At 33.4% G+C, this 27293-nt stretch overlaps 3 protein-coding genes across 5 annotated transcripts in view; 1 reads left to right on the top strand and 2 right to left on the bottom strand.

Moving 5' to 3' along the window:
• Positions 1-53: 53 nt before the first annotated feature.
• On the bottom strand, positions 54-12136 carry Nop17l (Nop17 like). Of its 3 annotated transcripts, none has more exons than XM_036363304.2 (6): positions 11968-12136; positions 7992-8853; positions 7165-7870; positions 5748-6975; positions 5316-5436; positions 54-1124 (listed from the first exon to the last, which is right to left on the bottom strand). In XM_036363304.2, exons 2-6 carry the CDS (start codon positions 8586-8588, stop codon positions 885-887), a joined length of 2892 nt encoding a protein of 963 aa, XP_036219197.2. In that variant the 5' UTR covers positions 8589-8853; positions 11968-12136; the 3' UTR covers positions 54-884. The 3 variants fall into 3 exon arrangements, with proteins under 3 accessions (XP_036219197.2, XP_036219199.2, XP_036219198.2); XM_036363306.2 differs by lacking the exon at positions 11968-12136 and adding an exon at positions 10936-11024; XM_036363305.2 differs by lacking the exon at positions 11968-12136 and adding an exon at positions 10154-10257.
• Positions 12137-13175: 1039 nt separating this feature from the next.
• Positions 13176-27293, top strand: part of LOC106620924 (putative sodium-coupled neutral amino acid transporter 10) — a 48885-nt gene continuing 34767 nt past the window's right edge. The window contains exon 1 of the mRNA XM_036363299.2: positions 13176-13195. The gene's annotated coding sequence lies outside the window, so the exon portion shown is untranslated. The remainder of the gene's footprint in view (positions 13196-27293) is intronic.
• The window catches only part of Reg-5 (Rhythmically expressed gene 5), a 28665-nt gene continuing 15561 nt past the window's right edge, over positions 14190-27293 (bottom strand). Inside the window, exons 2-3 of the mRNA XM_036363302.2 lie at positions 18579-18768; positions 14190-15433 (exon numbers count right to left, since the gene is read on the bottom strand). Of these exons, the coding sequence (XP_036219195.2) occupies positions 14772-15433; positions 18579-18768 (852 nt within the window). The 3' untranslated portion in view covers positions 14190-14771. The remainder of the gene's footprint in view (positions 15434-18578; positions 18769-27293) is intronic.

The following is a 27293-nucleotide window of genomic DNA, read 5'->3' as shown; positions in this document are numbered from 1 at the left end:
TCCACTGCCAGCATAAGTAATAGCGCTTCTTTAGTTAATTTAAACAATTTGAGTTTTATAATTTTAAAATATTTTATTAACATTTTTCATTTCATTATATAATTAAAGTGCTCAGAATGTATTGAGTCCATGTACGAGCATATGAGAACATGCACTAATTGTATTATATTTAAAAATTGTACAACTTGTATATGTAGAAATGTATGAATGTATGTATGCGTTGAATATGAGAATGATCATGTTAAAATTGTTGCTGTTGTAGTTGTTTTTTTTTTGTTTTACAAATTTCAAAATTAAAATTGTACAAATAGTTGTATGTATAATAACAATGACATTTTTTTTACGCTAAATTAAATCAGTGAGTTTTTTCATCTATGTTTATCAAACAATTTTGCCACGCCTTATGTATATTAAAGTGTGTGTGTATATGGTAACAAATTTTTTCTTTAAGTAATATTTCACAATTTCTCATGCTACAAAATGTATCTAATATTCATATTTAAAATGTTGAATTATTTTTTGTTCGTGTATGTGTGTGTGTTTGTTTTTAGCATACAAAAATTACTCAATGATGTTTGACAATTAAGGCAAAAGTAAATTGTAAATATACATATGCATAGACATAGTTGCAACAAATTTTATAAATATATATGTATGTATGTGTATATATGTAAGTAGCTAAGACATATATCTAAATAGATCATATGCATTGCTTACGGTATACAAACAATGTAAGATGAGACAATGTTTAATTATGGTGGGTGATGGTTTGTGTTGCTTTTGTAATTGCGCGAGTTAATTTGTCGCTACTGTTTAATGATTGTTTATTGTTTGTACAATTCCACACTGCTGTAGCGCATGCATTTGCAACACGGCCACTATCACTACATATCGAGTTCGAACATCATCGTGTTTCGATGTGCATCCGCATCGGATGATTCCTCTGATTCGAGACGAGCACGTTGCATTTTGCTGCCGCCCTTTACGTGCTGCTTGTTGGCGGTGTTATATTTATTGGCGTGTTTGCCACCAGCATGTGGCGGCTTATGAATACTGTTATCTGCGCTGTCACCTCCTTTACTCTTCGATTTCAAATATTGGGTGTCAGCCTCCAAGTCAATGGGCTGCAAAAAAAAATATAAATTTGAAATTATAATTTAAGGAATTATGATATATATTTTTTTTTTTGTTAATTTACTGTTTTTATATATATTTTGGTATAATTACAAACACAATATTGTATTTGTATAGATTCAAGTATTGAAAATATGACATTTGTGCGCCAATTTGTTGTTTTTGCCTTCATGTTATTCTACATATTAAGATTATTAAAAGTTCAAGCCAACTCGGAGCAGTAGATTAATTTTTATAAGAACTTTCTCATGCATAAAAATGCTCAAGCTAATTTTTCTATGATTACCGATATGTTAAGATCCTAAATTCGTTCGAGTCCACGACCCTAAACTAACAGCCCAAGTTCTTCATAAGAGCTACTTTTAAACACAAAAGTATTGTTGGAACTGCACTTTGTCCAAATTAGGTAGGTATTCTTATCTAATATATGTTATTAGCTCTAGCTCCAATCAGTCGTGAGTTATAAATCATGAGAATTACATTTTCGAGAAAAGCAAGACGACACTCAATTTCGATGTGGTGACCTAGCAATACATTTGGCTGGTAATTTATTATATATCTGGCACTATAGAGGTCACTGAAATCGATTTATTGCAAAAGTATTTTGTTTCTTTTGTTGTTAAAGCAGCTTAAAACATTCTGTATAGACATTTGCCACCTCACCCGCTCTGCCTTGACGACAACTCTTGTCCGCACACATGTAAACTCGAGCGCAGTTAAGATTAAGTAAATTCTACTGTCTTGTGAACATTTCGAAAAGGTGTAATAAATCAACTCAATTAAGTTATTATTAACAAAATATTATCATAGCAGTTATATTAAAAATAGTTGGTCCAAAAATATACCTAATAAGCAGGGTTTTGATACTATGAAGGATGTGGAAGGATGTCGAAAATCTATATCTGACCGAAAAAAGGCGCCAAGAGCTGCTAATAAATTTATTTACAATAACTCACTTAGACACAGTAAAAGGGAGTTATTCGGAGATATATATGTACATATAGAGGTAATAAATTTGGCAAAGCACTTTAGTTAACTGCGGAGAAGCTTTTACGGCAGTACTCAATAAGAATTAATATATTTATATTGGAGTGATTAACAATTCATTTGAATATTACTGTTATATAAGTATGGTAGATTTTATCCCCTAAAATATAGTAGAAGTGCATCGCTAAGTATATGTTGTCCATGAGACAAAGAGGAAGCTCCCATAGATTTTCAAACTTTTATGGTGAAAGGGTTATACTATAACAACAACAACTAAAGGAAACAACTCATAAAGGCTGCACCCTATTAGCGTTCTGCAAACACACAGACACACCAGTGCGCACACACCCTCTGCGTGTAATTTTAGCACTGCTATCGAAAGCGCCGCCAAGAATCAATTCAAAAATAACAATGTCCCACTTTCAGGCTAAAGTGCTGCAATCAATGAAGTAATTAAGCTATGCTATGCAAATAAACAAATCGGCGAATAAAGTGTAATGTACATACATAACGAGTGAGCACTACAAGTATTTACTTACATATGTACATATATCGTATTTACGTAAGTGATTCCTTCGAATTAAAGAAGAAAATCTTAAATGACAAAATTGACCACTTGTTTACTGTCGGTGCATACAACAAAAAGTATTTATTTGTCAATATGTCTGTATGTCAGAATATTGGCGTTGGGGGTCTAAATATCACATGTTTATGTTTGTATAAAGGAGGACACAGCTGGCGTGATGCCAATAAATAATTTAAAGTCATGTAACATATTCATATATTATGTTTATATAGAAAAGTATTTATATAAAGGGTGATCCAGTAATGATTTTTCAATGCATATTAACTAAACAGGGACAAAATATTCCTAAAATTCTGAATAGGAACCAGGAAGACAATCTGCAAAATGTTACCAATTTATTTATACAATACAAATATTGAAAAGGTATCAAAACTGCCGTAACTAGGAACCAGAAGAATACAGATAGTTGTTTGGAAACCAAAGCATCCTTAGCAAATAATCTATGAAACATTTTTGGCATACAACATAACAAGGCATTCGGCAATGCACCGATATGGTCGCGAGTACATACTTATGTATGTAGCGAAACACAGACGAAGAAGTTGCAGACGGGCCAGAACACTGCACTTCGTACGATAACAGGATGCCTTCTGTCTCACTGTGATGACCTTGTGATGTCTCTCTCACACCTACTTAGTGAGTCATGGAGGCTTCCGGTTAATGAACACAATGCACACCTTTTCAAGCTATTTCTACTGGAATGTATTCGCAGAAATCATCCCTGCAGTCATCTGCAGGTAACTGCCTTCTAGGAGCATCACGCAACTTACTTCAGAAACGCACTGCCTCCAACCGACTACCTCCCAGTGAATGGCGTACTTGGGAGTCAAACCACAACCCATTGCAGATAAAAAACTCTAGTTGTCCTGAGAATCTAGAGTGATTTTTGTGAAATTTCGTTTTGGATATTGTACCAGTTTAAACTCCTACCTATCTAGTATTAACACCGACATACTAAATATACATATGTCGTGTGTGTTATGAGTCCATGCATGACTCTAACCAACTTTTCGCAAGACTAATGAATCTCACTCATCTAATACCTCTCTCACCATGGTGCGACCTCGTCGAAACAGCACGTTTCCTGGGTCTCTCTCAGAGATGACAACCAGCTTGAACCTTACCATCGTTACAACAATACAAATAGTAGCTTGGCTCTGATTTTGAAGTGATAGAATCATTCACTTTTAACTAGTGCAGGAAATTTAAGACATGAACGTAGAGCAACAAAAGCCCAATTAGGGATTGCTAACTAAAACCGATTGTCTTATTTCATGAACGTTACAGGATTTTGAAGCGGATAGCAAACAAGCTATTACTGAAATAAATTCGAGAGAATCACTCAGGTCTTAAACCATTAAATGCGTAACTGCAAAAAAAGCCAAAATAGCTTTCTAAAAGAAAAAAATAAATACAAGATATAAAAATCTATGTACTAAAGAAAATGTTTTTTGTTGAAATTTCATAAAGAAAGCAATATAAGGACCACCCTGTACACCCAAATCTTACCTATACATAAGTACTTATGTATATTTGTTTACATTTGAAAATGGTTATTTCAAGCAAGATTACAAACAAATACGCCCTCGCAAATGTAATTAGATATGTGAGTTGTTATCAGTATTTTAAATAAACATATAAATTTAATTTACTGATAATGATAGATTAACAGAGAATTACATGTCAGCTAAGAATTGCTATTATTAAATAATTAAAGACTCAGTGGAATTTTAATTAAATTTGCGCGAATAACGCGAATTTTCATTTTATGAAAAAAATATTTCTGCATTTGTCTACAATAATGTTGTCACCTACAAAATATTCTCCATTCAATATTATGCACCTATGTCAGCGCTTCTTTCCATTGTCGAAACACTTGTCAAACTCGATTTTTGTGATAGTCTTTAGCTTAGCTATGCTTGTAAAACGACGGAACTTTAAGGTTCTCTTTCTTTTTTGAAATAGAAAAAATCACATGAAGCCATGTCTGGCGAATATGGCGGCTGGGCCCTCGTTACAATATTTTTTTTTTTTGAGAAGAATTCATGAACATATATTTGATTCATTTCTTTTAACAAACGAAAATCGCCAAATCTCATAAAAACACGTCTAACCTTAGCGGCTGCTACAGACAAAACAAGCAATAAATACAGCTGAAAATATTATCATATTTAAGGGGCATGTATATCAACATAATAAAACAAAAAAAAATTACAGTGGGAGTCTCCAAACTTGCGAAATTTTAATTTTAAAATTTAATTTAAAACAACTCGTATTGAAAGTCAACTTTCAAAGGCTTATGGATGCTCATATGAGTTTCCTAACTGTTAAAACAAATACACTTACGCAGTCTATTCGAAAAAAAACTAATTCTATATTTCATATTTTACTAGCGCAGAAATAGAAACCACAATCCACTAAATTTTAGACGTGCTAATTAACAAAAAGTTAAAGCGGTGAAAACGACTTTTACGGGCTTATTATAAATGTTTGCTTGTTAATTAAAAAATAATAGTAATAATACCAAAATTTTACGCGCATATTCAGTGATAGCTTTTACAGTAGTCCCGCGCTTTAAATTTCCCCAAACTACACACCATTTACTCACCTTGCTATTATCTTCGTAGTCGGCAGAATCGCCTTCGCTCAGGCGGCGCTGCAAGGCGCGCTGTTTGCGATCACGGCGTTTCTGATTTTTCTTACGTTGCCCCAAAATGCTGGAATTTAGCCTAAAATACAAGAAGAAAGCAAAGTTAAGATAATAGTTCGCAATTGAGGCAATTTAAGCCAAATTAAATATGTATACACTTGAGAATATTTATATTGCTTAGACAGCGCTCAATTGTTTTATCAACTGTTATGCACGTCATTGTGAGCAGTTTGTGAATTGCGCAATTTAACTGTGAAATTGCGCAAATCAGCCGTACAGTAAATCAAGATAAGGGGGCATCTCAAAGTGAACCGCTTGTTTGTTTTTGTTCATATTCATATTATTATATAGCAAAATTTAAATTAAGCTCATCCGTTAATGGAAACTCACCTAAATACCTGCTCCTTAATGACCTCATTAAATCTAACAGTCTTTTTACAACTCTCCGATAGCCTATTGGAGTCATTTTCCTCCGGTATGTCACTGAATGATTGCGAGAAACGCAAGCTACTCCCCACACCACCATCCACGGAACAAGAAAACGACGAATACTCATCGATAGACGAGCAGCTGTCAGAAATCGATGGACGTGGCGCATAACGGCTATAGCGTTTCAAAATACCCTTGAAAGAGGGTGGTAGAGTGGAAGCACCGCTACTCACAATACTATCACCACTACGACACTCCGAATAGCTACGTTGTTTTCGTTGTTGTACACCATTTGGTACAGCCATTGATTGGGTGTTCATGGATGGTGGCTGTAAGTTTGGTGTAATTGTGTCGTTACGTTCCGGTGATGAGTTATCATCCGGCGAATTAGAAGAATCATCATTCAAAATTTTAGCAGCCTCTTTCAAAAATTGTTTTTGCTGTTCCTGCTGTTGTTGTTGCTGCTGTTTTTGATACACTTTGATATCATCACATACCGATTCGGAGAGTGAACGACGTTTCTTATTCTTCTTTTTTTGTTTTTTGTTAACTTTCTTCGGCGCTGCATCGGCTGCATGCACCAAACCATCCTCATCTTCTGTGGTATTAGCCGTACAGGTGGATTGTACTTCGTTTGTAGGTTTTATTTCGATTTCCACAGAACGTTCACACTCCGAACGTTCAACGGAAATGTCCAATGATGAGGAAAGTGAAATCGGGGGCGTTGGTGGAGATTTTTTGCGTGATTGACGCGATTTATGAACCAATTTGAATTTTCCTTGTATTGTGTACTCTTTTAAATCACTGGCGTCAATGCCAACTAAGTAGTTGTGGATATTCTCACAAGAGGCAGCCATGTTTAGATTCAGTACTATATTATTTTCCCAAGCTTCAGCTTCCGCTGACGAAATTTCTGCATTACAATCGTCAGGCAGTTGCAAGTAGAGTGCATAATGCGTTGGGTAATAACCGCTGCCAATCGATGTAAATTGCAGATGTAGACTCTTAGCGTTCTTAAGCATTGCTATTGACTCCGGCTGTACATTGCGAACGTGTAGTACCAAAGACATAACATTGTCCAAGACATTGCAGTCGAATTTGGCGGGCAGTTGATACTGAATGGAACTCTTAAGGAAATTGGTGGCGGTGTTTATTGATGTCGGCGCTGGCGAGCTGAAAGACTGCGACGCTGTGAATGGGTAAAAGGATGAAATATATTTATTCAACCCATTCTTCAAGTAAAAATTGAGACATTTTGCATTTAAACAATATAAAATAAAAAAAAAAACATAAATGATTATCAAATTAAATCTTCCTTATCAGTTGTAAGCTCAATTTGTATTTACTTATGTTGAAATTACAAAATTTGAATACTCACAATTTACATTGTCACCAGATGCGCTCAGGTTTTCCTCCACCGTGTCACTAAGCTCATCTACGGGTGATTCGCTATTTGACTGCAAATTGCCCTCTTCGCGAATATCACTCTCCACACCGCTGTCTTCGCGATTAAGTTGGAAAATGGAATCATGCATGGTACGTTGCTTCCTTGGACTATTCTGCGTAACTGGCAGCGTTATGCATAAACGTCGCTGGTCCGTATCGAAACGCGCAACACCGCGCTTATCATCCACAGCATAGGGGAGATCTAAATTGAGTCGATACTTTGCGCCGGTACGTTCGCTCAATAAATACAATGACTTATCTGTCACATCCAATTTACATTCGGCTGTAGACTTGAGGAGAGGTAATTCGATTTCTATCACTAACTCGCGCGGTACCGTCACACTGAACTTAGCGTCTATTTCGTAGGTATATTCGGTGAGATCAACATCACGACGATGCTTAATAACATATTTGGGTATATTAAATTCTGGTTTTGCAATTTCATTTTGTGTTTTCATCGGTATAATTTTGGGTTTACCGGCATCAGCTGATGGCATGGCGGGTGAAATGCCATCCAAGGGGTGTGGTTCGGCAGCCTCTGCTGGCGCAGTTTTTGATAATGTACGTATCACAATTGGGCGTGACATGCCCTTAAATTGTAGTTTTGGAAATTTTAAATTTGTACGATCCAAATCCACCTGTAGCGACAAATTTTTCATTAATATATTTATATATGTTTGTAAATGCTTATATGCATATCATCCAGGTAACAATTTGCATTGATTCCGATAAATTTATCGAAAGTATAAATTTGCTCACCTTGAATTCTCTTTCTACAGCGTCCAGCGCTGTGTCAATGAGGCACTTACGGAAAGCGGAATCTCGTTGTGACAAATACAACGCATCCGGATGGAAAATCACATCGTACACGCGACAACGCTTACCCTGTGCATCTAAATCCTCACGTGGTGGCGCCTGCGCAAGCGGTATCGACCAGCTTAAGTCGGGATTACCCGTTTCTGGATTTAGGCACAACTTATTCGATGGACGCGTTAGTTCGGCACATTTTGCTACATTTACGAAACACTTTGTAACACCATCCTCAGATGTTTTAATCACGAAACCGGGTTCGGGATTTATAAAACGCACATCTACTCCCCGTTCCGCTTCAAATTGTTTAATTTCTTGTTCGTAAAGTTTACGATTTTCCGGATCTTGTATCTCTTCACAATATTCAAAGAATAATTTTCGAAATTCTTCTTTTTTTAAAGCATCTTCAATGCGCGCAAACTCCTCTTTCGTTATATCAAGATATTCTGTGCCGCCGCCGCCACAATTTTTGCTATTACGTCTTGGGGGCGGCGGGCAATGTTTATTACGTGCAGAGGAGTTTTGAGTGGCGGTCGATTCCGACATTTTTGTAACACAAATTTTAATTGGACAATTTTCAATTGACAAACTCTACAAAAGTTAGACTGATAAAACAAAATATTTTATTGTTTTGTACACCAATGCTTTTATGCTCTTTTCTTTGATTTTTATTTTTTAAGAAATAAAATGTCTTAAATTTGACTTTTTAACGCACTATAATTAGTTTGCACACCAAGTTTTTTAGTTTTTATTTTTTACTTTAATACTCTTTAATTTCACTTATATGTGGTAGAAATTATGCGATGCAAATCTGAAATAAAAAAAAAAAACAATTTATTTAGCGATGTACAATGTTTTTCTGCCAACAAAAATTATACGTTAGCGTATGGTATATAGGTTTTACCGGGTTCGCAGTTTGGTACTTGAAGAAAAATGTATAATTTACTAAAGTTTAATTTAAAAATTTTGTCTATAGGGACAACGTTATCAAAGGGGCTTTGAAGATAATACCGGCGTGAATGCTCTTCTAATTTACCCAATCGAGTCTTTTGCGTTTCTACTGGATCATTAGTGCATTACACCTGTTAAATGCTACTTAAGCCAGGGAGTAATATGTATAACTATTCGATAAATATACTATAGCTTGGTCCATATATATATGCAAATATTTACACATACATACACATATATGTACAAGGAAAATTGTTAATTTCAATTCCACTTACGTAAATTTCACTTTCTTTATCTGTTTATTCTTTATATACTTACATACATACATAAATATTGTACAAAACACACGGGGTACAAAACTTTATTAAGGATTATATGAATATACATATGTTCATATGTATGTAGTATATGTTTTTATAACGAGGTTATTTTGTTATATGTTTCATGGTCTGGATTACAAGTTTTAATATTTTTGTATGTTTTATAAAGAGTAAATTCTTACATTTATACATACATTTTGTTTACATACAAAAACAGCAACGATAACAATGTCGTCATATGAACAAACATAGATACATAAATTAATTTGTATTAACAAAAAAAAAATATGTACAATAAAATGTTTTTTATCTTTGAAGATTAAAAATGAGAACACTCATTGCCTATGTGTAGACTCTTTGGTCCCTGAATAGAAGGAAATTCAAGCCGAACCCAACCGAGTTCATTAAAGAAACTCTCGACATATTTATGTTTTTATTTTTGAAAAAATATTTCAACGCTTTTAGCTCTTTTTATTAGTTTTTCTTATCTCTACAATGAATGCCAACGTATGTGTAATGTGTATGCAGATAGATACATCATACATATGTATGTCTGAAGGTCTTTCTATTTGCGTTATAAAAATTACGAATACATAGGAACGAGAGATGTTCTAATCAAACACATTTTGGGAGATATCAAACGAAATACCGGCTAATTATTGTCTACCATGCGGCCTGGTGACGACTAAAAAATTCAATTGGAGGGAAACGAATTTAACACTTTTTGTTCTACAAGTTTAAATGAGATTTCACTACAATATGCACTTTTTCACATGTCAACAATTTAATGAGGAAAACCATGATATATAAATTGGCTTAACAAAATCACCCTCAGCTTACATCAATTTTTTGGCTGCGCTGTGTTTGCGTGATTCTAACCAAGTAGCATATGTAAATACTTATGTACAAGTATATGCACAAGTAAATAAATATTTTTTGTAATGTTTTATCAATATTTTCAATAATGTGTACCAACTCTGTTAATATTAGTACTTATGCATGTCTGTATGTAACCAAATATCGTAGACAAATTGTCCACTATGAATACCGGCTTCAAATCGATTTTGTTCTGAGGAATACGAAGGTAGTTGTTAAATTATAAACAGCCGTCAACTAACGGTAGTCAACGGTTATCACCTTGCGCATCCCACAACTACCTACACCAATGCATATTGAATGGGGTTACCTACGGAAAACCCATGTGCATGCAACCGGCAGTAGGGGGTCATTATTATCCACTACAAGCAATAAAACTTGATTTGCCTTGGACGCAACTTGCAGCGCCGGCGACCCGGTTCGTATGCCATGGCTTTACATGTTTGCACACACGTATGACGAGCGATGTCAGTGACATTTGCACTACTTTTCTTTCTATAATCTTTTCTCTACACCAAATAGCAAAGTGGGCAGCTGACTCTTGCCATGAGGTAAGGATTCAAGAGCTGCAAATGTTCCATTAATTTAAGCAAACGCTATTTGTTATTGGTATTTATGTATGTATATATGAGTTTATAAACAAACTCAGCTGTTTCACATATTGTCACGTATTTTAGGGTGCTGATAACGAAATATTGCGAATTTCACTGTTCCAGAAGTTACTTTACTCTTAGATAAGTACATACACCATTTGTTCATAGGACTTTGATAACTCAATATTTTGATTTAGCACTGCTTTTTCTGCGAAAGTATGTTCAAACGCTCCAGCCTCGTGTTTCCTATTGCGCAGCGGCTTATTAGTTTTCACCTACAATGTTTGTATATATACATATTTCCTAAATTTTTATTTTTGTACCAGTTTTTGCTGTTTTTTCTGACGTGTATTTAATGGCGGCTACGACAGTTGGAGAGGAAATCATCTGGTAAATTGTGTTAGTGACGGCATTTTAGTATGCAGTTTATAAGATAACCGAATATTATTGACCAAAGTTGGTAAAACCACGTGGTTGTGTTGTACCCAATTCTTTTGAAATATTCGCTAAGCTGTTTCGCTGTATTTAAATTAGTAAAAAGCCCACTAAGAAAATATATACTTAAATAACATTATCTTTACCTAAAACAGTATAATTGTATGAGCTTTAAACAACAGCTAATAAGTACCCGGTTCACAACTTGTCTATTCACCTTTGGCTTAGAAAGAGAGAACAACAACAATAAATAAAAAAAATTACAGGAGAGTCGTGTATAACAGCTGTGAAAGAAGTGCAGTAGCTGATTTTTCTGGAACTCCACTTCAGCTGATAGTGTTGGTTAGTACTCAACTAATCATTGCAACATATGACTATGTACACAGCCCTTATTATTGAATAGTATGGTATTATTATAAGTATTTATAACAATTTGACAAAAAAAATAATACATATTGTATATTATGGCTAGTTGTAATTGTGGATTACATCAATTGTTTGATGGGTTTAAGGCGTGATTAACCGGTTTTAAGAACGTAGGCACCGATCTTCTGCAATAACCCTTCATAATATTTAATACCTATTTAGCCTTAATGCACAATATTCTTTGCACGCACACACACACATAAAGTAACTCACATACATGCACACGCATTACTATTTTTATTTAATTCTTCTGTAATTTTGTAGATATGTATACATGCAGTCTGTAATAGATATATAGCAAAGCGAAAGTAATTGTATACTAACCGGCCTTTCGTACTTTTAATTTGAATCACCGGTTTTCAATTAATAAATATACTATATTTTAGTTTTATGATTGGAAATTTTATTAATATGACTTTAGTTTGTCTGCGCTCTCGGCGTTTACACAAATTTACAACCACTTGCGACGAATTGATATAATCAACTGGCCGCTTACCACAGCAGAACCCGCGTACAAACAATACGATAGGTGAGAGCTCCGGCATACGAACTAGTTGGAGAGTGTATTTTCCGAATATATGCCGGTTCTGTTGTTGTTTTGTTTTAATGGCCTCTGCGCCTCACACTGTTCATCGACGCAATTTAAAAACAATCGTGGAACATACACACACACATAATTTATGTATGCAAGTATATATATGTATGTTATTAGTAGACGAAATGATTTGGAAAAACGTCTTAACTAAAAAAACATAAATTTGCTTAGTCTGAGGCCTTACCATAGTTTTGAAATATCATATTGAGAGTTCTCTTTATTTTTTTAATATTATATTAAAGAGTAATATGCAAGTTATCCTCAAAAAATTGTGCTATAGATAAGATATTAGATTAAATTGACTTATTATATTTATAAATGAAATAATAAAATTACATTCTGTCGGCTTTGACTAATATTTCAATATTTTGTTAGTCATATTTACCTACTAAGAAGGTATATGATAGTATATACATACATATGTATGTATGTATGTATGTATATGGATGTGTGGTTTTATAAAATATATAAGAAAGAGGAAATGAATTTTTACTTCCCTCCGCAGCATTGAACGGGCATTATTCACGTACCAATATTTTTATTGATAAAACAATATATACATATACTTAATATACGAATATGTACATATGCAGTCATATTTGTCTTCTTAAAATAATTTTAAAAACTAAAATAAGAAATACTAACCTCTCAATGTAGAATGTGTATTTAAAATTCATATCAGCTGAAACTAAACGGAACTTTCACTAACTTATCGACCTTATTTAATGAAACAGTCGATAAAGGCGTGCGCGAAATGTCAAACTTAAATAAAATTGTGCAAAAGCTTTTGCGCGAGAACGTATAAAAATTACCAGTGAAATCGAATAGTGAGTGATTGTGTAAATTTTTTTAGACATATCAATTGAATAATAAAAATTGATTAAAGTGAAATATTAAGTTACACACCCGAACTAAATTACAGTCATATAAACAGCTGTGTGTGCCACTTTATAAAAGGTGAGTGAAGTCGAAGCCTTACTTACTAGCAAAGTTCTATAGTAGATCAATTAATTTAAAATGATGTTATTCAAACTGATATTTTAAATTCTTTGCTGATATACATAACTTACGTATATATATGTTCCATTTCAAGGCAGACTGCCTAAGTAATAGCCACGGCCCCAATTTTTAGTCGGGCACTAACTCCCAATGAAGCGCTGTTTGTGAAAAACCCTTTGTGCAATTTTTAATGTTGCTACAATTAGAACAATTTACATATATATGTACTTATATATTCCCAAACACAGTATTCTAGCATGAATTGCTTTGATGCATTCTGTAGGGCAACTTCTCGCAGTTCCAGAAATTGTGTGGCCGGAAGTTCAAAAGCGCTGATTTATTTATGTTGCAAACATCAAAGGATTGAATTTAGTTACGTTATTAATCTATTTTATTGGATGTTTTATAGATTTTTAATGATGTTTAAGGGGTTAGGCCAGCCTAAAACCCTCAAAAAGCTGTATGTAAAGGGCTATAGTGGTCCGATGGCAATAATCTATGCCAAAGTCAAATCGTGAAGATATCTTGTCAAATAAATAAGTGGCAGCTATATCCTATAGTGGTCCCATATCAGTGGTTCCGACAAATGAGCATCTTCTTTTGGAGAAAAGTATGTGTGCAAATTTTCAAATCGATATCGACACTACAGCGGTTTGGAAGGGGATTTTTTTGACTATTCTACTAATTAAATAGTTTTTAGGACCCTAAAATGTACTTTAAGCTAACAAAATAATATTTTTTAAATCCTTAAACCGGTCTAACCCCTTAATACATTCTGGTGCATACAGGTCACCGATTTTTTTTTATCTAAATTTCAAAATTAATTTCCGCTTCAGTTATTTAAACGATCTTCAATAATCTTTTTTATGTTATAATTTTTGGATACTATTTTAGTGCCAACAGCGTTTTCTCTTTTAGTTAAAAACCCACAATTTAATTACGCAAAGCCAAATTATTATTTTTATATATAAAGAATTCCTTTATTGTACAGTAAAGGTAACCTAAACATTTTACAAGTACGTACTATACAATAAATAATCGATCGTTATAATATATAGATATACAAATTCAATAGAGTGCCACAAGTAGCACTATAAATTTATAAAATAAGATTTTTGTCTTAATGTTAAATTTTCAAACAAATTTAAAGAATTTAATTTACAAATAACTTACAAGTATTCACACACATACATGTATAAAAAAATACAGACACAAGCTCATGCACACCAATAATTTTACTAACTATACTTTAAATTATATTCATTGTAGTAAAATTATGTAATTTATGAATGATAAATGATGATTTTAGAAAACTACTTTTCCAAAGAATATGGTATAACATAATTCATTTAATATGATTTGAATTCTAGGCAGCAATTTTATATATTGTAAATTGTGTCAGAGGTTGATAAAAATTCGCCTGAATTCCAAAACAAAATAAGCTTAATGACAATTCTCTAAGCTACTTTTCTTCTATTTTCGCATATTCGAGTGTCCGCTATGGACTCACTTTCGCTCTGCGTTCAATGAAATTTTACGCCTGACCCTTAGCATAGTAATAGCCAGCAAAGGGCAAAGCGTGGAATGATTGTGTCAGTGGGATTGTACGCCCAGCTGTAGCTGCGCTTTGTTCTTGTTGACGGCGTAAACGTGCTGGTTCATATGGCGGTTGTAAATCGCGTTGCAATGCCAGCGAGGCCAAATGCTGCTGCTTAAGATCACTGATCATGGCGATTTTGCGATGTTTCGGCTGTTCTCCTATAACTGGTGTTGCCTGAGCGGCGCTGATGGCTGCTGCAGTGGCGCCATTACCAGCCGTAGTGCCAGTTAATTGATAGGCTTCTAAGTCATCATCGCGTGGCAGCGGTTTATGTTGATCCTCCTCGACTGGGCTGCCATCGGGACGTACACGGAACACTAGCGGTCCACTGAGGAAGGTCTCTGTGGAGGACTTTTGATTATCTGTCTGCCCGTTGGCATAGCCATAGGTAATATCCATATCCATTGCGAATTTGTGTTTTTTGTCGGCTTCGCCGTCGAAGAGTGGATTTTGACTGTGTGTGTTGGTCGTGCCGGCTGTATTGGCTGGCTTTTGATGCGTGAGTATGATAAGTGAAGAATCGGGTGGTGTTGGCAAGGGTTTGCGTGTAGTAATCAATGTTGAGCTTTGATGATTGCGCATAATGGAAGACCAAACTGTAAAGGAAACATAAAAAATCTCTATTATTACAAAGAAATCTATTTTAAGCAATGTAATTAAATTATTGATGAAGTAATTATGCATTATAACTCTGGCTGGGTGTAAAAATGCATATACAAAATAGCAGACGCATGATTTCCAGTTATTTATTTGACATTAAATAACAATTAATTACATTATCTAATATTCAACGGTACAGTGAGGCAAAGTCAGTTTATATCGTGTTAAAAATTAGACTTTACTCATTTATGATGCTTCTAAGAACAACGTTTATTTTATAACTGTTGGCGGGGCTTTAATGCAACAATGTGTCAAGCAGACAGCGCATCTATCTATCTATCGTGTCAAGTTAATTGCAAATTTATGCGAAACTATTATGGTGAAAACACTTCCTTAATAAAAACTTATTTACATTACATTAGCTGCGCGATAATCGCATCTGGTCAATGAACAGATAATATGCATTGAAACTGTTGTGTTAGTAGCCCCGTTACTCATAATTTGAGTTTTAGCTAGTGCTTAAAAATATTTCTTCATTCTTTGGGATAAAACAAATAACCAGAAAGCAATAAAATTCACTTAACTTCAATGGAGAACAAGAAAAAATGTTAACTTCGGCTGCGCCGTAGCAATAATACGCTTCACAGGTCTATTTCTTATAGCAAATATATACATATGTGTATGTACTTGTATAAGTAAATCTGAAAACATAACGCCAACGATTTTTATCCAACGGAAAATATTTTGCTAATTCCTTTTTAGCCACCTTGTTTGATATAAACAACTTTCAAGTCGAATTCATTTGATGAATGTAATAAAGGGAAAAGATCTTCATATTAGTCAGTAAATTTCAGCTAAGTATATACTACAGTGCTCCGATCTGAACAATTTGTTAGGACAATAACTTTTACTGAATTTCGTGAAGATATCTTGTCAAATAAAAAAGTTTTCCATTCAAGGTCTTCAGTTTGATTGATCAATTTGTCTGACAGCTATATCTTATAGTGATTCGATATTTGCGATTCCGATAAATAAACAGCTTCTTAGGGAGAAAAGGACGCGTGCTAAATTTCAGGTCGATATCTCTTTAGTTTAGTTTCAGTTTTCAAAACATATGCATATCGGGTGGACCGCTGTGATAGCTGTCTTCTGCTGTCCGCCAAATCTTTGAGAGTGCCTAGTCAAACAATAAACTGGCATAAAACATCTAGTATAATCAAGCACATGAAGGAAGCGGTTATACCACTTTAATGAGGTGTCTGCATACTATCTTCTATTGAACTGGAAGTCAACTGGGTAATTTTATGACAAGAGTGTATAGAGTGACGTAGCGAACAGAGAAATATGTTTTGGATACTGCTAGTGTCATGCTGGCCCAGTTCCAGAAAATTTCTATGGTTTTAATTAACAGTCAGCATGATTTTCTCATTTCTCATCTCCAAGGACTTATTGAACGCAGTTCGAAGGCTTTTTTTGGGCAAAATCGATTTTTAAAAGGGTAACTAGTTACATCGTATGTTTAAGTAGTTGTTCGAAAACTCGTTAAAAAAAAAAAAGGTAAGTATCACTGGTGCCGAACTATTTTAAATATTAATCATCTTCCTTATTCAGCGTTTTTCTAAATATTTAGAATATGTTTTTGTATACTAAAAAATATATTATAAAACGAAGTAAGGAAGGGCTAAATTTGGTTGGCTCTTTCAATTTCATTAAAATAACTCCCACAATGATCGATTAATGTGGTATAAAGTCAACTGGAAGTTCGAAAATCTTTATATTAGGTATATGGGGGCTAAGAGAAGTATTGATTAGATTCAACTTATTTTTGACACAAGGGTATATTATTAGCAAAATAACATTTTCCCCAGATTTTACGTATGTATATATCTTACAGATTGACCGATATTTTTGGTCTGGGGTCTACATTTCCGGTATCTGGGGGCTTGAATAGTTATGGTGCGATTTTGACAACTTTTAGACCTAAGATGGTATACCTTAAAGAAAATATTTTGCGAATTTTTATCTTTGGCACTGTTAAATGGAAATGCCAAAATAATCTTACGTACCAAATTTGTCTGAAGTTGATGGAGTAAGCTCGGAGATATGTAATTTGACCTAAATATCGGCGGTGCCACACCCATTGTCCAATTTTGACATCAGCCCCTATAAAACACTTTTGTGTTGTTTTGGATGTAAAATTTAATGTATCTGGTGCATTTCGTTTTGGATTTATCGCAGTTTTAGTAGTTTTTAACAAAACCGTTATATGGGGAATGAGTGTGGTTATCATCCGATTTCACCTATTTTCATGCTGTCACACGAGGTCTCGAAATGATTTATCTTGTGATTTCATTCGGGTGATATAGCTTGAATAGTTTGGGAGATATATACGTTAAACTTGTAAGGGGACGGGGACGGACTTGTAAAAAACAGGTGCCACTCATTATTGCGATTTGTTGTATCAAATTAAGTATAACCCTATAACTCGATTATTTTTTGGCGATATAAACAACCGTTAGTTGAACAAAACTATTATTCTCTGTAGCAACATGTTGCAAGAGTATAAAAATGAGGTGTCAGCCGGGATTATGTCAAGACATTGCATATAAGTGAGCCTTGGAAACATCTCTGTGCAGAAATCTTTTGTTGGCTATTTCAGTGTGAAATTAAATATGGTGGGTTCACTAGTTTGTGTCATAAATAAATAGAGGTGTATAGAGATTTTAGACTATATAAACTTTTCCAGCTATATATGTAAATACGATTGTGTTAGAACACGCCCTTAAAGTCTAAAGAAACCTTCACATAAACTTGGTAAAGTTGTAAAAGACCTTATATTATATATCATTTTTATTATTATGCAAAATTTTAGATGTAATATGTCTGCAGCTGTACATATTTTTTTAATTGCACAATAAAATTGATGAATGGACAAACACAATTAGCAGTAAAAGCCATTGCGGAAGTCAATTAACCGGCGCCTATAAATATGGACTCGCGGATAAATGTAAATACATACATATACATAAATATAAATAAATACACATACATACATACACTATCAACTATTCCGCATAAACAACTGTTTTCTAAAGTTTTATAAAAAAAAAATTATTTATTTTATTACACTTGTCAACTTACTAAGTTCATTGGCAGCCCGTTGATAGGGATCCAGCAGATCCAACTGCGAGTCGGTGAACGTTTGTAGTTTCTCATAGCCATAGGCGAGCAAGTCGCGCTTGCACTCGTTCACTGGCATCGCCGTGCTGGCGGCGGTGGCTTTACAGTGCACGCTGACCAATTGACCGAACGTCGAGTAGAGGTACGACATCTGTGGGGCGAGAGAAATGTGAAATATAAAGTTATTAGTGATTATTTTTTATAAACTTTAATTATATATTTTTGTTGTAATTGTATGTATAACTGATAGTTATATTTATTTAATTACACGCTTATTGATAAGAAGGCGGACGTGGCTTGCGCCAGAAGTAGAGTGCAGTGTGAAATATATAATATTTTATGATAAAATATGTTTTCTACGAGATGATAAGCACTAGTACCGATATTTATAGTTGAATGAGATAAATGCCAATAAGTGTGTGACAAAAAGACGATTATATGTGAGATTTGAGATATCTTAGAAATCAGTTGTTGAGAATTTGAAATATTTTATTATCTTTTTAAACATCCGACGATTTGTCAGCATTATCGCAACAAATCTACTTGCGATATTAATAAGGAAAATGTCTAGTGATAAGCACTAGTACCGATATTTATAGTTGAATGAGATAAATGCCAATAAGTGTGTGACAAAAAGACGATTATATGTGAGATTTGAGATATCTTAGAAATCAGTTGTTGAGAATTTGAAATATTTTATTATCTTTTTAAACATCCGACGATTTGTCAGCATTATCGCAACAAATCTACTTGCGATATTAATAAGGAAAATGTCTCTCGGTATAATTTATGACGGCTTATCTTTAAAAGATGAAGGCACAAATTTTCTACGAACGAAGAAACCCAACTTGATCTTATTTCCATAAAATATTTAATACTTTAAAAACTTATGTTAAAACCCCATTGGTTTTAAATTTTATCAAATAAAACAGGTAAAAACACATTACCGTTTTCTCACGAACTCTAACGAGTGCAATGACAACAAAGCAACAACTTTCAAGCCAATTAATTCAACCGGAACCGGAATGGATACGAATTTATATCCCGGAAATTATGATCTCGACTTTTTGTATGGAGAAAGCTCTTTAATTTGACGAGATATCTTCAAGAAATTTGGCGCGGGTATTGTTTCATGCAATAGTGTAATCTTCGAATAAATTTTTTAAAACAGATCACTATAGCATCTAGAAAGCTTTTTCATTTAAAGAGATATCTTCACCAATGCAATCTCCGACTCGATATTCAGATCCAGTCACTATAGCATATAGTTGCCAAATAAACTAAACGATTAAAATCAAGTTCTTGTAAGTAATATTTAGTATTTGTAAAGGGTATTACAGTTTCGGTGTAACCGAAGTAAATGTTTTTCCATTTTATTATGTCAAATGAATGCCATAAATCGACTAATTTTTAAAGACTACTAAAGAAAAAGCCGCGATAACGACTGAATTAGCTTTTCAGCTGATATTATTCTTAATTAAATCTTGGTTTTGCTTCTTTCTTCTAAATATTATTATAATGGAAATATCAGAAGTCGATCTATCACACTCTAGGCTCTCCAAAACTGCTTGGGAGATTAATATGGCTTGATACTCTGATTATAGTAAAATTAGGCCTAAAATCATTGAATAACTACTTAAAAATTATGCTATATATGTGAATCTCCAACTTGTAACTCTTAACATTTAATTTGCTTCATCTAATTACAAAAACTTAAAAAGTGGTGAAACGAACAAGCTACTGGTATAAATAAATAGAGCTCAGCAAGTGGTTATACTGATATTAACTGTATAAATTTGTTGTTGCTTTCATTTGTAAATTTTTTGACAAGAGAAAAGGCTACAAACGAAACGAGCAGCGAAGTTGCGAATCAAATACGGCTATTTTACTGACATACAAGTATATACTAATACGATTACATATGAAAATTTTGATATTTTCAAAAATGTTCAATATAAAAAACAAAATCACATTATATTTTTTGATATAAATGTTTATATTAGTTTATTGTGCCAAGTGAAATTTTAGAGCTTTACACTGGACATGTAAGGAATACTCAATTATATAATTCTGGTCAGGTACTCCAATTTTATTTTTATGGTTGCCACTTGCTTTAATGTGACTGCAACCGGAAACCGATATGAAAAGTAATATATTCTACCGAAAATGTTTATTCATTCAATATCCGCCAAATTAAAAAAAATATCAAAAAATTATAAAAAGTTTTTTTTTGTTTTTGTTGAATATGGTTGTAATAAGGATATAGATTTTAGCAACATCAGTCTAATTTTTAAAATTTTTGTATACAATTTTCAGCATGTTAAAATAAGCAAATATGTAGAAATCTAGATGTGGATATGACGAATAATGTACAGGGTTTTCCAATAAGAGTGATATGATTTTTTTTCAAAAAAAAACACACTAACTTTTTACTGAAATTCAATTCTTTTATATTTAATGTGAAGTACAATCGTTACAATTTAGTTCTGAATATAACATCATACAAATGGCCGCCACGACTTCTTTTGCAGGAACGAATTCAATGAACCCAATTTTCGAGTACTTTTCCATTAAATGAATAGCACTTTCAATAATGACTTCTAAAGCTTGAAGAGAGTCAGGTTTATTGCTAAAGACCAATGACTACAAATAACCCCACAAGAAGTAGTATAATGGTGTTAAATCAAAACTCCCTGGAGGTCATTCAATTTCACAAATTCTTGAGATTATCGTATCTCCAAATTTTTCTCGCAACAATTCGGTTGTTGCACGTGCTGTGTAGTACGTGGCTCCGTCTTGTTGGAACCAGATGTTGTCAATATCAACTTCGGCCAATTGGGGCCATAAAAAGTTGGTTATCATCGAACGATACTGCTTCATTTCGAAAGAAGTACGTACCGGTGATTCCACCAGACCAAAACCCACACCAAACTGTCAACTTAGGTGAATGTAATGGTTGTTCATGAATAAATTATGGATTTTCTTCGCACCAGAATTGACAGTTTTGTTTATTAACTCACCATAACCATAGCGGCCATAAAATGACAAAAGCGCAAGAAAAGTTGTAATCGGAGAACGATTATTTTGATAATAAAATTTAATAATTTGTAAACGTTGTTCTTGCGTATATCCTTTCATGATAAAATTGTAAACATTACTGAATACAATGAAAAAACGACATATCATCCCTATTGGAAAACCCGATATATTCGCCATATAATTGAGCTTAACGTTTTGTTGAAGTTTGGCCAAGCTTTTACCACTCTTCGAGGTAAGCTCTTTGGTTTTAACGGACTAATGGAGAAACCTACTACTCCTAAGCTGTCTAAAAATAGGTTTAAGTGAAGCTTCTTTAAGGCAGAAATACACTCAACTACTTGCCAAAAATTATTTGATAATTTTAGTTTTGGCTGCGATTCGAGCTCACGACGCATCGTTTAGTGGTTGCGTACTTCAAATATTTTCAACATATGTATATGTACAATAGGTGTTTTGAACAAATGCATACGAGTATAAATAAATATCAGCTTCTATTCAACATCGAGATAAACATCTACTCCAGTTGCGCACTCGGAAAAAGAAAAAATAAAAACAACAACATTGATGATAAAATGATGCTACAACGGCTAGATTGCGCTACCGATTTGCTAACTCTTAGACATTTACGTCTAAAGTTAACCGACACAAATTTCTGCATGTTTGTATGTATGTGCGTGCATATGTAAAAAGCCATATGCAAAGAACGTGCTGCAGCTCCCGCTTTAGATGCCACAACTACGACAATTTACGGCGCCAACTACAATGCAAATATGTAGGAATTACTGCATAAAATTTTCGGTTCAGTGGTTCTTTAACACATAATTTTGTATGTATGTACATATGTACATTGGCATATGTATGAGATTTGCTTCTGCGCATGTGTAAACGCTGCCCTATGGCAAAAGAATTTTGTGCGCATGCGCAATTATGTATTCTGTAAGGGTATCGGAGCGTGTCATTTTGTGTTAATTTTGCATTTTGAGTTTCGCAAAACGGCAGCTGGAAGAACCGAACACGCGGTAGCATTAAAGACATACAGACAGACGAACAGACAGACAAGCGACGATAAATCTTGCTCAGTTTGGGGTTTTCAAAGATTTTGTTAGCCAAAGGCGGTCAAGCATCTGTGCCGATGACACATTTCTGTTCGACGAATGACGGAATTGGGGAATTTCGCACTTTGATTTAAGACTCAATTTCACTTTTTGTGCGAAGACAACAACGCAACAAGTGCTAAGTGATCAGTTTTAATAAAACAAAAATATGCTAACAATATTTCGGACAACAAGATCTGCATACGGAAATATAGAGAGCTTTTATTTATTAGGTATACATATAAATAGAACAATAATACAGGTAAACACAGTTATAAATTAAAAACAACAACAATAGTGTGATACGAATGAGTAATAACTAACGGCATGTTGTCGCGTATATTCTAACTGGTTTTTAACTGGTTTAAACGCCTTCTAAAGGCCATCGATCAGTTTTGCTCAAACTAATTTTGTCGACATAGAACTAGACTTTTAAAATTTGCCATATAACGATAGTAATTTACTCTGCTTTGGATACAAAAAAAAACAGAATTTTATGAATTTTTCTTATCGTTTGGTAGAATATAACCGGCTAAGCGATTTTAAACGGCCCACCCTGCGAAGTTGCGCACATCTCCAAAACACCAAGTGAAGTTGATTCTTATTTCACTTAGTCTTCTCTAAGCTGGTACCGTCTTGAGCACTTTTTAGCGCTGGAGAATTTTTATTCATTCGGCTGATATGTTCTAGCCCACATAGCCACTGCGTTTTAGTTTATTGGCCTTGTTATATTATGTGTTGTTTTGGGAAAATTCCTGCTGCATAGATTTCGAAATCTGCCCAAGAATAATTCTTTCGAAATTTTAAAAAAATGCCTTATCGGAAGTTGTGTTCCTTATAGCGGCAAGAAATATTCCTCAATATATAATTTTACTAATTTCTGACGAATTGACAGTTCTTGGTCGGATATAAAATCGGATCCATTCTAGTCGTAGGGCCACTATTGGATGTCTTTGTTTAGGATTCTATACTTTAGGTATGTTAGGCTTGATACTAACATAGATCTCTGTTAAGTCATAGCTTTGTTCATCGCTCTAGCAGCAATTGATGGCAAGAGAGTTTTATGTTAGCTTTCAGGGTTAATATTGTTTTCAGTTCTTATGCTGGTACTCAGAAGGGCAAAGTGTTTTCAACAGCAACTGTCATATAGTATGAGCCAAAAGGCAAGTGCGCCGGCTGGATATACATACAGGTTGGTTGAAAAGTTTCTGCTTTTACCAAGAAATGGCACTACTAGCTCCAAATTTTTTTTCTCAAGTTGGTACATCGGTCGTGAGAACACATGTAAAGTTACAAGTTATCACAAGCAGAAACTTTTCAACCAACTTATATTTCACCTTATCTTCCTTCACAGCAAGACTCGAATTTAAAGTTTTCTCGGAGCAAAGGTTATTTTCTTCAAATCGACAGTGCTCTCTAAAACTATTTTCAATATGCTGATACACAAATAACTTTAACATTACTACTCAAAATTTAACTGATTACAACTTGCCAACCTTAAAGATGAAACTGTAATTGTCTGGACTCTCTCTACCTAATCTACTCTCTTTTTTTCTCAACTATCCCTTTTGAAATCTAGTTTGCTTCCCAAAAAATATAGACATTTATTTGTAATAATATTTGCAATTTTTTTGTATAAAAATGGATTTTGAAAATTTTTTGGTCGACATTTTTTTACATAATATATAAATACGTATAATTTTTTTAATAAGTCTACTATAAGTAGGAATATGTAGGTGTAGGTGGAAGTGCACCTCTATTTATATTTAAAATTTTATGAATCTCCGTTGTTAATATATATATTTATTTATTTAAAATCAGCAACTCCATTTTTTTTATCCAACCCTCACATAAAATTGTTGTCTGTCTGCAAATGTAAATTTTGAGCATTTTACAATTTTCTGTTGCTAGCATATTAATGCGAGAGTGTTTCTGTGTGCGTCACGGCGTATAAGTGACCACTAAATGTGTTCGAAAAAACATGCCAAAAAGTTGCCGAAAGCGTATGCAAATATATGAATGAGGTAGTGCATGCCAACAGTAAGAACACTACATATATACATACATATATATGCATGTAAATACATACATACATATGTAAGCTGTGCAATCGCATGCCAGCTAAGTGTAGAGGGTTCGCGTACGTGGGTGACTGCTTTGTTCCCAAGTACTCGTATTGACAGTTATTTAAAGCCGTACGTGATTTTTATGTAAACTAACTATCGTTGGCTGAAAATTAAGCCAAAACTATTGGATTGGAGAGGTTTCGCTATTTTTATTGCGCAACGGTATAAAGGTATGTTTTCAGACATATTTATGTATGTTATACATATGGTAGATATGTGTGAGTATGTATATGTTAAAGACGAGCGTTTTAATGTGTTATTATGTTATTCAAAAGATAAAAATTTATTTTTGAAAATTTTCACATGGAGTCAAACTATTTCAAATAATTAAATACAGAAAAAATTATATTTTTTTAAATACTTTACACTCAAGCTCGTCTGATCATAATAGATAACCTCAATTCTCTAGGTATTACTATACTTCAAATTCGAGCTTTTAAGACCTATAGGCTACTCTGGTTTCCAAATCATTGTAAATATTAATGTTAATTTTTGTGTGAGTAAATTTAGCTCGTATTTGCAACATATTGAGTAAAAGTTTATTTATTGATATTTAAGTATTTCTAAGTCGTGTTCATATTAACTAGATGTATGTAGTATACACTATTAATTTTTTACAAAATGAAAAAAAAAATATAGCAGTAATATAGCATTCGGTATATCAGGCATAGGTAAGTCATAATATTAATTTTGAATTTGAATTTATAATTTGCATGCAAAAAGTCCCCTATATTATAACCCTTCATTTAAATATTTCGAAATTTCCTCTCCCTTTGGTTTAATTCTTTCTTTTGGTATTGCTTCTCCCCTAATTGCTTCCACCTAAATACATAAAAGAAATTAAAATTGTGTTTTTATGTTAAAATAGCTAAAAGTCCGAATAGCCTTAAAGTGGTCGAAATCCATATACAAAACGCTTGTCCATTGTCAATTTTTTGAAACTGTCGGCAAATAAATTTGAATACGAAAACTAAACTACTTTTGAACAAACCAAAGATCTTATCTCACTGATATTTACAATATCTTATTGATAGTTATTTTTCTAGGTTCGGTAATATCAAATTACTGTTTTAGGATCTTCCTTGAAGTGCAATTTTACTATTTTCGATTGCTGGGAAAATTCATACGAGGTGTGTTCAAAAAATAACAGTTTAGAGAATCCAATTGTCATTTTTTTATGATGTTGATATACATGCCTCCTCATGTATATATGATAACACTTTCAGCTGTATTTATTGCTTAATTTGTCTGTAACAGCCGCTAAGATTAGACGTGTTTTTATGAGCTTGGCGATTTTCGTTTTTTAAAAGAAATCGATCAAAGTATTTGTTTTCGGTTTCTTGGTCAAAAACTATACTGTAAGTCCCAGTCTCCATATTCGCCAGACATGGTTTGTATAAGTTAGTATTGCGATGATCTAAAACAGAATTTGACTTTGTTTTTGCGAGCTGGCAAGTACTTAGTATGGTTATCATGCAAGAAATCTTTTAAAATTATCGAAAATTTCTAAATGAGTTATATTTTGTATGAAAATTACTCAAACTTGTTAGAAATTATGAAGTAGCTAATATTGATTATAAGACTCATAACACAAGCAAGATCTTGATTAAAGCAGTCAATAGTATTTAGATTTTCTTTTTCATTGGTCATATTGACTATATTACATATCGATTTGTTATTTAAAATAATAGAGATAAAATTTACTATAATATTGAAAGTAAATACATAAATATTGTTTCTTTGCGAATTTTCATCTCATAAACACATGCTATGTGACCGATCAATGCAACAACAACAAATTACCGGCTGAAGCTTAAAATTTTGAGGAAAGTATTTTTTTTTGTTAAGTTTCTGTAGCAGAGTCTAGTGAACGAGTTCATATACATACATATGTTTATATGTATATATTATATTTTATATACCCATTGATCCACCTTATAATTAATGAAGTACATTTATCGCTATGCATTTAAGTACTACGACCTCACTTCTATCATAACTTATGGGCTTGTTTTACATACATAAATTATCATTAAAAAATGCCTATTTAAATTTAAAGCAGACTATAAATTGATTTAATAAATTTAATAAAAATTATTGAAATTTTCGCTTTTATATCCGCTTTTACCGACAACCGCTCATTACATATATGTATATAAATACATATACTTATACATACATATGTATATGCCCATACACACATACATATGTTTGTATTGTATAATGAAGTTGATATCACTTGGTTAATGATCATATTGAAGGTGTGAATTATTTATGAATTTAAACGCTTTTAATATTTCTTAAATACTCCGTGTGTGTTTGTATGTACATATGTAATCGTGTACACCTCTGCATTAACTTCATGTGGAAACGGTGCAATAAATTTATGCAAATGGTGAGAAAAATGATCTTATAAT

Source organism: Bactrocera oleae, chromosome 4 (assembly GCF_042242935.1).
Source record: "Bactrocera oleae isolate idBacOlea1 chromosome 4, idBacOlea1, whole genome shotgun sequence".
Taxonomy (NCBI): Eukaryota; Metazoa; Arthropoda; class Insecta; order Diptera; family Tephritidae; genus Bactrocera; species Bactrocera oleae.
This window is presented reverse-complemented; position numbering and strand designations above follow the sequence as displayed.

Coding starts and splice junctions, on each gene's coding strand:
- Nop17l (XM_036363304.2), bottom strand. CDS start 8,588: ATGTCGGAATCGACCGCCACTCAAAACTCCTCTGCACGTAATAAACAT. Junction 5,437..5,747: donor ATTAAGGAGCAGGTATTTAG/GTGAGTTTCCAT, acceptor CTTGTATTTTAG/GCTAAATTCCAGCATTTTGG. Junction 1,125..5,315: donor ACTACGAAGATAATAGCAAG/GTGAGTAAATGG, acceptor TTTTTTTTGCAG/CCCATTGACTTGGAGGCTGA.